Source organism: Athene noctua, chromosome 24 (assembly GCF_965140245.1).
Source record: "Athene noctua chromosome 24, bAthNoc1.hap1.1, whole genome shotgun sequence".
Taxonomy (NCBI): domain Eukaryota; kingdom Metazoa; phylum Chordata; class Aves; order Strigiformes; family Strigidae; genus Athene; species Athene noctua.
In genome coordinates, this window is record NC_134060.1 from 2,672,959 (window position 1) to 2,683,249 (window position 10,291).

Sequence of the window (10,291 nt, forward strand, 5' to 3'; positions counted from 1 at the left end):
ACAGCCCCTTCTGCACAGAAATCCTTCCTCAGAGCCAGCCTGACCCTGCCCTGGGCAGCTTGAGGCCATTCCCTCGGGGCCTGGCGCTGGGGCCTTGGCTCCAGAGACTCATCCCCCCTCTCTGCCCCCTCCTGGCAGGGAGTTGCAGAGGGCCAGGAGGTCTCCCCTCAGCCTCCTCTGCTCCAGACTGAACCCCCCCAGTTCCCCCAGCCGCTCCCCAGCAGACCTGTGCTCCAGACCCTGCCCCAGCTCCGTTGCCCTTCTCTGGCCACGCTCGAGTCATTCAATGGCCTTTTTGGGGTGAGGGGCCCAACACTGAACCCCCTCAGCGAGGGGCGGCCTCCCCAGTGCCGAGCCCAGGGCTCAGATCCCTTCCCTGTCCCTGCTGAGTGTCCAAGGGATGTCCTGGGGCTCTGCATCGTGGCTGCACACACGTGAGATGCTGGCTGGACCCGTGCTCGGGCGCGTGTGTGCAGGCTGGACCCACGTTGACTTTACACACCCAGGCTGGGCCGCTGCTGGCCACACACCCACCCCTGCCGCCCCACAGAGACTCACGGCTCCCCCGTGGCTCTACCCTCCAGGAGCCCGTGCTGGGGAAGGGATGCGCCATCCCCATCGGTCCCAAGGCCGAGGGGAGCTGCCGACACGCAGGCACGGCCCCACGCAGCTTGGTTGAGGCACTGCCCTGAGGAGGAGCAATGGCTGACCCTAACCCTTGTCCCCGTGGCAGCGTGAGGGCCACCACATGTCCCCAGCCCTTCTGGGACCTACGGCAGCCACCAGCAGCCCCTGGGAGCAATGTGCACGGCTCCGAGGTCACCAGGACAGGGTGACCCCAGGGATGGAAAGAGCTGAGCCCACCCTGGGGACAGCCACGGGCCCCAGGGCAAGGGCAGCACCCCATGTTCTCCTCGGCCCCACCATGGCAGGATGCCACTGCAGCCACATTCCCGGTGGCGAGGCAGGACGGGGTGAGCGGGGAGATGCCCAAAACACGCAGGACCCCGACACGCTTCCACAGCGTGAGCCCTGGCCGTGGCGTGCGGGCACGCTCCTGTGGCACCTCCGCAGGCAGCTCCGGAGGAAACGGGACGGGAAAAGCTCCACTTGGATTGAGCATTGCTTTTGTTTCAATTATAAACTTCCCTTCTAACGAGGAAGGAGGCTCTGAAACACGCTCCCTGCTCAGCCCCCAGACGGGGGACCCTGCCATCACCCCTGGCCAGGGCGGGAGGGATCAGAGCCCAGTGCACGGCAGCACCCGGCCGCCCTCCCACCTCTGCTGCCAGCTGGATGCTGCGACCCCTTTTCTCTCCGGACACCCTCTGGCAGCTGTCCCACTCTCGTAATGTGACCGAACCGGCAGCGCACGGCTTGCTCAGGGTCAGGGAGCCCTTTATCAGCACCGAAATGCAGCCTCAGGCGAGGATGCAGGAGATAAGGCATGTGGGACGAGCATCCTGCCTGGGCGAGGGAGTTGCGGTGGGTTCCTGTTCTCCCGGGGGGAGTGGGGAGAGCCCAGCGGGCTGGGAAAGGTGATGTGTTGATCCCCACCGTGCCAAAACTCCCCCAGGACCGTACCTGCAGGGAGGCACTTGGGACCCCTCCCGTCCCACCACCATCCCCATCTGAGGCGAAGCGGGGCTGGGGGCCCCGGGCAGCACAGCACAGCCCACCCCCCCCACCCCGCTGATGAGGTCGGAGGGGTTTAGGTTAGAGGGCTTGGCTTTGTTTGCAAATGCTCCAGCTCCTGGCCAGAAAGAAGGGCAGATGGTCTCTGAGATAAGAAACGGAGGGGGTTGCTCTCTCTTCCCTCCGCCATGACTCACAGCTGCCAACCTCTGCCCCCGGCGCGAGGAAGGTCCTGGGGTGGGGAGAGAGGGGCTGGTCCTGCGGGGTGGGATGCAGGGAGGATGTTACTGGAGCGAAAAGCAAGCCCAGAAATAGCAAACGCAGTTACACAAGGCGCCGGTTGCCATGGGATCTTCACAACCAAAAATGACGGGGCTCTGGCAAACACAAGAACGGGCCCTTTCATGTGTTTCTATGGGAAGTCAGCGCCTCGCTGCAGCCTCCCGGGCTGGAGCCTTTCCCAGGGCAGGAAGGATTCGGAAACACTGGTTGTGGCACCGACTCTGTGCAGGCAGCAGGGAGACCCCCAGCAAAGTCCCCAGGCAGACCCTTGCTTGGGTCTAGGATGCTTTTACCTGGTGCAAATATCAGAGGGTCGCTTGGCACCGGCTCAGCGGCCAGCCCGGGTGACGGCGCAGTTCGGCGGCCACCAACTTCTGCTTGGGCAAAAGGCTGGAAAGATCCCCGTGGTCACCACGTGGCCCTGCTCTTCCTCCTGCCTGCCCAGCCCCGGTGAGCCCTTGTCCCCCACAGAAATCCCCTGCCGTGAAGCTGGGCAGATTTTCTTTCCGCAGCTGAGAACAACCTCGCTGGAGCATCTACGGTGCCCCCCAGCCCCTTCGCCCCATCCCCTCGTGGGCTGAGCAGCCGGAGAATCACTTGCCCGGGGGACCAGGCGGGTGGCCACATCCCGAGGCTGCACCTCAAAGCCTGGGAAAGCCAAACCGTGGGCACAGGCAGTGCAGCAGAGACAGACCCCAGACCCTAACTTGTGGCTACTGTTTTCATCCGAGGGCTGTTTGCAGGAGCTTTTCCCGTGGCGGAGCTGCCGTGGTAGCAGAAGCCGTTACCGTCCGTCCCTGCACAACCCAGCCCCGCACTCTCCCTGCCGGAATTCTGTCCCCGGAGAGATCTAATTAGCTAATTCCTCTGCTATTTATAAATCAATATGGAAATCCCTCTCCTTTATTCCCAGCGCCGTTGGTTGCCCTGGCTGGGCCCCTGCTAACTCAGTTAAAATCCTCGAGCAGATGATCAGAGGCTTGTGAATGGCTCTAGAAACATGAATAAATACTTGTATTAATTCTTCGTTAAGGGCTGGGGGAATACGGTGGGTGGCAGGAGCAGGGCAAGGGGCTGGGGACTGCACCCTCCTGCCCTACTCCAACCCCCTGGCACAGGGGCTGTGCTTGCTGCTCTGTCTTGCAGCCTGTCAGCGCTTAACACCTAATAAATTAATAATCAGCACACAGTTTAAGTAGGTCTGGAAAGTGGAAAATAACATCCACGAAGATCTCGTGTCCCCGAGGCCTTTTAGGCAGGAGCGGCGCGCAGAGAGGCAGACAGATTTGTCTGCCTGTCCATCTGCTGGAGGAGCAGACAGGCCCATAATCTGTCCGTCTGCCCGCACCCTGCAAATCCCCGCTGCCCCCCCAGCAGCCAAAGCCCCGGGAGGCAGCGAAGAGCCCGTGAGGAGCCAGAGCATCCTCCGCCCCGCTCCGGCTCCCTGCCCGACGCCTGGGGATGGAGGAGCCCAGCCCGCGGCCCAGGCTGGGGTTGGCACTGGTTTCCACTGGGAGGGTTTGGGTTGGGGGTTTGGTTTAGGGTGGAAACCCACCACTGTGCGCAGCAGACGGCTTCTGCCCTCCACCCGCTCTCGCGGTGTCACCGCAGCTGCCCCGGTGGCAGCACTGTCTGCTCGGTGCCACCAACACCCCCTGAAACAGGCACAGAACAGCCTCCGCCCGGGTCAAGAGCTGGAACAACGGGTCTGCCCCGAGGCGGGGGGGACACCTACCCTCACCCCACGGAGCACCGGGGCTCCGGCACCTGCGTGGCCGCACCAAGCGCCGCTCCCGAGCCGGCTGAGCTGCCAGTGCGGGCAGGACGGGCATCTGCCAGGCCCTGGGAGAGGAGCCACGCTCGGGAATCCACAGGGGAACGGGTCTATTTATAAACACAGCCCCTGCGCAGCGCTGCAGAAGAGGGTTCTCAAGAAAAGCCGGGATCAAGGGAGATGTGGCGACTGGGGATTCCTCGGAGATGAAAGCTGCTCGGAAACCACACCGAGGTTTCCTGCATCGCCTCTGACGGCAACGGGGGGGGGCTGACCCCCCGCAGCAGGTCTGCATCTTGACCTGTCTAATCACGCTGAGGTTTGCCCTTTAGAGCCATCGCAGGTGCCTCCCACCGCCCCACGCTGTGGCAGGGGAGCAGCGGGGTGTGAAGCATTTTCTCCCCTGCAGCAAAATGGGGGAGAGACCTGAGCTTTGCGAGGGGGTGGGCGGAAGGCGGGGGCCGAGCTGAGCAGCCCCGGCTGAGCCAGCCCCAGCCCCAGCCCAATAAATCCCCTCTCTAAGCAAAGCCCGGCCGCTCACCCAGCCCACCGCTGAAGGAAACATCTCTCACAGCGCGGGGCGCGTGTTTGCACCCCCGAGCCAACGACAGACAGACAAAGCCACCCCACGGCTGCCACCGCCAGCCCAAAGGCTGCACCCCCAGAGCGCCCCCAGCTCGCAGGGACGGTGCGGATGGGTGGTGGGTGCTGGTGCCGCTCGCCTCAGCGGTTCCCCTGTGGCTTTGGAAGGGGAGGACAGGAGCGTCCCGGGGCTCCTGCACGGATGGACGGTCTCGGAGCTGGTGCTCGCTTGGGTTTGCTCGGCGCAGCCAAAACGTGCTCTGGCTGCAGCGGTGGGACAGCACAGAGGGATGGGATGGGGGGAATGGGATAGGATGGGATGGGAATGGGATGGGATAGGATGGAATGGGATGGGAATGGGATGGGATAGGATGGAATGGGAATGGGATGGAATGGGATGGGGATGGGAATGGGATGGGATGGGATAGGATGGAATGGGATGGGAATGGGATGGGATAGGATGGAATGGGAATGGGATGGAATGGGATAGGATGGGATGGGAATGGGATGGGATAGGATGGAATGGGAATGGGATGGAATGGGATAGGATGGGAATGGGATGGGGATGGGATGGGATGGGATGGGGTGGGAATGGAAATGGGATGGGGATGGGAATGGGATGGGGATGGGATGGGGATGGAATGGGATGGGATAGGATAGAATGGGATGGGGATGGGAATGGGATGTTATGGGGATGGGAATGGGATAGGAACAGAATGAGGATGGGAATGGGATGGGAATGGGAATGGGACAGCAGCATGAGGATTTTGTACATTCCTGAACAGAGCCAGGATAAAAAGAACCTCAACAGAAAGACAGAAAAATCGCTCCTGGAAGGTGGGAAGAAAAGTGTGGGGCTGGCACAGACGCCGCCTGAGGCCCGACGGTGCTGGGGCAGAGGCGAGGGCTCGTCACCTGCGGCTCCGCCAGGTTTTGCTCCCAAGCAGGTAACGGTTGGGAACACTGACCTGGAGCTCGCACGCGGGAACAAGTGGCAGGAGACGGAGCGTGTTTACTGACTGATTCAATGCACTTGCTTGGGCCGTTTGTCTTCCCAAGGCAGAGAGCCTCGCCACGCTCTGAAAAGCGCGTGCTTTTACCCGGGGTCCCTCCTCCGCGGCTCCTTTGCGGCCCCGAGGGCTGCCGGGGCAGCTCCATCGCGCAGACGGCCGAAGGCGCGGGCGGACGGGCCAGCAGCGGCCCGGCAGCCGTTCAAAGGCTTTATCAACTGGCAACCAAAAGTCAATAAGGAAGATGCCGCCTGTTTTAATTAACAGAGAAAATTTCGCTCAAACGGGGGCGAGCTGGTGTGTGCCGGGGAGGGGAGGGAGGACAGAGACAAAACATGACCTTGTTGGCGGAACACACACAGCGGCACATTGTTTTCCCCTCGGAGACGTTGGCCTTGATCCTGCGCGGGCTCTGCGGCGCAGCTGGGTGCTGGGGGCCGGGGGGGTCCCTCCGGTGCAGGTTTGGCAGGAGTAGGGTCCAGGGGGTCTGGAAGGCATCGGGGCCGTGGGGCTCAGGACATGGCACTGGGGAGTGTGACCCGCTGCTCCTGCCAGGGAACGGCGGTGGCTTGGACAGGCACAAAAGGGTCCCGGCTTTGGGGGTGAAATCAGCTTTTCCTGGGTGCCAAGGGAGCCCCCCAGGGGTGGGTCCCCCACAGCCAATGCTGGCTCCAGGCTGCGGGGAGGCTGTGGCCAGTGGCCCTGGCAGGGCGGGAAAGCTGCAGTCCCCTCCCAACGTTAAAGTCCACTTTTGTTTAGTTCCATTTTCTTTTCTCCTAAGCTTTCCTTTTCCGGGAAAGCATAAGAGGAGGAAAACCCAGAGGGAAAAAACCTACCGGTCTGCATGCCAGGGGGCCCAGCCAGGCGGGGGGGGCCGGGGTGTGACCCACGGCACAAGCTGTCCCCCCCACAGCAGGACCACCCCGGGAACTGGTGGGACTGGGGAGAGCGGTACCCTGGGATGAGTAGTGCCCTGGGACGACCATGTGCACCCATGGGGACCCTCCTGGGGGGGATGAGCAGCACCCCAGGGGTGAGGGGCTGGGGGCAGAGGCACCCCAGGGCTGTCAGGGCTGGGGGGAGCAGCATCCCAGGGGTGAGGAGTTGGGGGGAGCATCATCTCAGGGGTGAGGGGGCTGTGGGGAGCAGCACCCCAGGGGTGAGGGGCTGGGGGCACCCCAGGGGTGTTGCGCTGCGATGAGCCGCACCCCAAGGGTGAAGGGGCCGGGGGGAGCAGCACCGCCCTCCCCTTCCCCACCGCCCCCCGCCCCCCGCAACCTGCCCCTCACCCCACCGGGGTTACCCCGGCCTCCGGGGGGGCTCCCAACCGGGAAAAGGGGGAACGGCGGCCGCCAGCACCCCCCGTCCCCGCCGGGGCGGTGGTTCCACCGCCGTCCCCCCGCCCCCGGGGCGGGCTCGGCAGCGGCCCGCCCCCCGCCCCTCGCCTTATTACCGGGGCGGCGGGGGGCTCTCCCCACTCCCTCTCGGCGCCGCTCGCCAGCCGAGCGCAGCCGCCGCGGCGGGGCCGCCCGACGTGCCGCACCATGGGCAGCCAGGGCTCCAAGGCGGCCAAGGCGGAGGGCAGCGCCCCACCGACCGGCCACGCCGCCGCCACCGAGCCCGCCAAGGCCAACGGGCAGGTACGTACCGGGGGGGTGTGGGGGGGGGGGACCGCCCCGTCGGGGCGGGCGGGCAGACAAAGGCAGCTGCGGCGGCCGCTCGGAGGGGAGGGGGCGGCAGCGGCGACCCCGGGAGGGACCCGCCTGCCCGGTGGGCACCGAGCGATGCGGCACCGCCCGCGCCGCGCCCCGGGCTGCCTCCCGGCACCGGGCGGGGGCCCCGTCCGCCGCCTCGCCCTAGCACCGGGAGTGGAGCGCGGGCGCCGCCCGGTGGCGGCACGCTGGGGACCCCCCCCACATGCCCGGTGCACCCCTTTTTCCCGGCTGGGTACCCCCCCCGCCCCAGCGGGGTGCGGGGCTTTGGAGGAGGAGGGGGGGTGGGTGTGTGATGGTGCCGGGTCCCTGTTGTGCCTAACGCGGTGCTCTGCTCCCCCCCCCCGCCCAAAACCCAGGAGAACGGCCATTTGAGGCTCAACGGGGACATGACGGCCAAGGCGGGCAGCGAGGGGGCCCCCGCGAATGGGAACGGCTCGGCTGAACCCCTCAAGGAGGAGAGCAAGGGCGAGCCGGGCGGGGGGGACGCCATCGAGCCCGCTCCCCCCGCTGAAGGGGGGGATGTGAAACCCGAAGGTGCTGCAGCCCCCAAAGACACCCCCAAGAAGAAGAAGAAGTTCTCGTTCAAGAAATCCTTCAAGCTGAGCGGGATCTCGTTTCGGAAGAACAAGAAGGAAGCCGGGGACTCCTCTGGGTCCTCTCCCACGGAGGACCAAGGCAAGGCGGAGGCCAAGGCGGACGAGACCCCCGCTTGCTCGGCCGGCGGGACCGAGCCGTCGGCTCCCCCCGAGGAGGGGACACCGGGGGAGCAGAACAGCCCCGCTGCGGACGGGCAGCAGGGAGCTGAGCCCAAGAGGGAGGCTGGAGAAGCGGCGGGAAGCAAGGAGGAAGAAAAGCAGCAGCCGGGGGAAAGCCACGGGGATACAGCCAAACCAGAGGAGCCCTCGAAACCCGCGGGGCCTGAGCCGACAGCAGCTCCGGTGGCGGCGGAGCAGAAGGAAGAGTAGAGCCCGCTGGGCACCGGCCTGACTTGAGACTCTTACACCATCTCTCCATCCCGGTAACACCATGGACTCGCTGCCTGGCCCACACACCTCCCCGTCCCACCTCGAACTGACAGCGCCTTCTAAAACCCACCACCCACCACCCCAGTTATTTCTTCCCCTTCCCTGTTAGAAAGCTGGTTTGGATTCCCACCGCCACCACCATCACCACAACTCGGAGTAGTTTTACTGGAATCCTTTCAAACTGTGGAGGAAGACTATCCTGGACATAACTGGAATTTACAGTTTGTAAGCGCCCAGATCTCACAACCCGCTCTGGTATCTCTGCTGGCTCCTGACTGGCCCCACTCTCCCCCCCCCCGGCAGCCTTCAAAGCCCAGCAAGCCAGTGACTGTTCAATGGATTTTTTTTTTTTTCTCTCCTCAGTTTACATTCCTGGTTCTGACTTCATTTAAAGTATTTTGTGCTTTTTATAGAAATCAATGGTTTAAAAGCTAATCTGGTTAGTTTTTTATAATGTCTTACTATTGGCTTAAAACCATAAAGCTTGTAAGTCCGCTGTGTTTAATTCTGCTTCTAAGGGATAACTTTTAGGGTGTGGGGTGGAGGGAGGGGGCCTGCCAGCTGTATAATGTGAAGCAACATTGTTTTCTCTGTAAATAATTTTTTAATGGCCAAAACACTTGATTTGCAATTTTCTAACTTCTAAAAAAAAAAAAAAAGCTGTATGGGCTTTCTTGTAACATTTGAAAGGAATAAATGGTGACCCCTTTATGGGTGAGCTTGAGTCCTTCTTGTCCTGGATGCCAGACGAGGGCCGGGGAAGATCGCAGTTGCTTATTTAGTTCAACAGCTGCTGCATTTAATCACTCCAGCCCTGGCTCTGCTCGCAGTTAATTGACTTGCAGCAGATGTAGAGCTACAGCCACAAAGGACTTTCTCACACAAGCCTCTTGTCGCTACCTTAGGATCACTGTTCAGCTGGCTGCTTGGTACCTGTTTTCTTAGATCTAACCTTTTTTTTTTTTTTTTCCTGATGGGGGTGGTGGAGGAAGAAGTCTCCCTTCATAAGGAGGGGCCCAGGAGTGCTACTGGGTGAAATTCTTCTTTTAAGCTTGATTTCTTTATAATTTTTTTTTTTCTGTAGTGGCTTTAGTGTAGGATTGGCTCCTCTTTCCTGAAAAAACATGCTCGAGCACAAGAGCTATGCCCTGGGAGCGAAGATTTAGTTCCAAAGAGAAAAGGAAGGCACAAGGGCTGCCTCTATGGCTTCTCCTGTCATCTGTATGGGGTTAGAGGTGATTTTTTTTTATTTTTTTTTTTCCCCCCCCCCAAGCCAGGCATGCAGCAGCAGGAAGGAGCCCTGCCCTCTCCAGCCTCCCGAATTGCTGCTCCTGCCAGCTCAGGCTGCAGCAGTGCCCAGCCATTTAACACCCTGCCCCTAATTCCCCCTAATCACCTGCCCCTGCTGTTTTGGCTGGCAAAGAAGATGGAGAAAAGCGAGGCCCATTGTTTGCCCAACTGGCAGGGCCTGGGGTAGGGACCCAGCACTGCTCTTCTGTAGCCCTTCAGGTAGGTAGAAGTGGCCAAAACTCGTTTGTTTTGTTTAGTTTTGGTTTTTTTACACAGCAGATCCTATCAATAGCAGGAAGGTGAAGCGAGTGAGCTGCCTCCAAATGCAGCGGGCTATTCATCCCTATTCACGGAGGAAGGGGTGCAAATAAAAAAATCCCCCCACAATTATATTTTTAAATGTAGGCACTGTGTCCTGCAAATTATTTCAGAGCTTGCTGGCGGTCTGTCGTGTGAGACACAGCTGCATTGTGCCCCACCAGAGCCCCGGGGCTCAGGGCATCTGCCAGGGAGCCGCCGTGCACATCGCGGCAGCCATTTTAAGAAACACTGGGAGAGAGAAGGACTGCAGTTGCACGCTGGCATGCGTGATCTGGCAGGGGTAACTTGAATTGTGCAGGTTTTTTTTTTTTTTTGTGTTCAAGGAGGAGAGGATTTTCATTGTCTGTTAGGGTGAAAAGGATAACTGAGTTTCCTGGAGTAGTGTTACAGCGAGGGAAGTCAACTGTGCCACACAAAAGCTTTTTCTTGACTACATAAAGAGCAGATTTGCCTTATGAACCTTTTGTGTGTCTGTTTCAGGTGTGATTGCTGCTCAGTTGCAGAATTAACCTGCTCCTAATTATATGGAAGACATTTTTTTTCATTTGAATACCAGATAAAAAACCACTTAAATTAATCCAAAAGCTACTCCCTTCCCATAACTTGTTATTCCTTTTCTAGATTAGCATTGCCTTCAGAGCATCAGCTGTGTGAAGT

At 60.8% G+C, this 10,291-nt stretch overlaps 1 protein-coding gene across 1 annotated transcript; it reads left to right on the forward strand.

Moving 5' to 3' along the window:
• Window positions 1-6,747: 6,747 nt before the first annotated feature.
• On the forward strand, window positions 6,748-8,732 carry MARCKSL1 (MARCKS like 1). The gene is made up of 2 exons (XM_074926060.1): window positions 6,748-6,923; window positions 7,355-8,732. The coding sequence occupies exons 1-2, from the start codon at window positions 6,828-6,830 to the stop codon at window positions 7,961-7,963; spliced, it is 705 nt and encodes a 234-aa protein (XP_074782161.1). The 5' UTR covers window positions 6,748-6,827; the 3' UTR covers window positions 7,964-8,732.
• The last annotated feature ends 1,559 nt before the right edge of the window (window positions 8,733-10,291 follow it).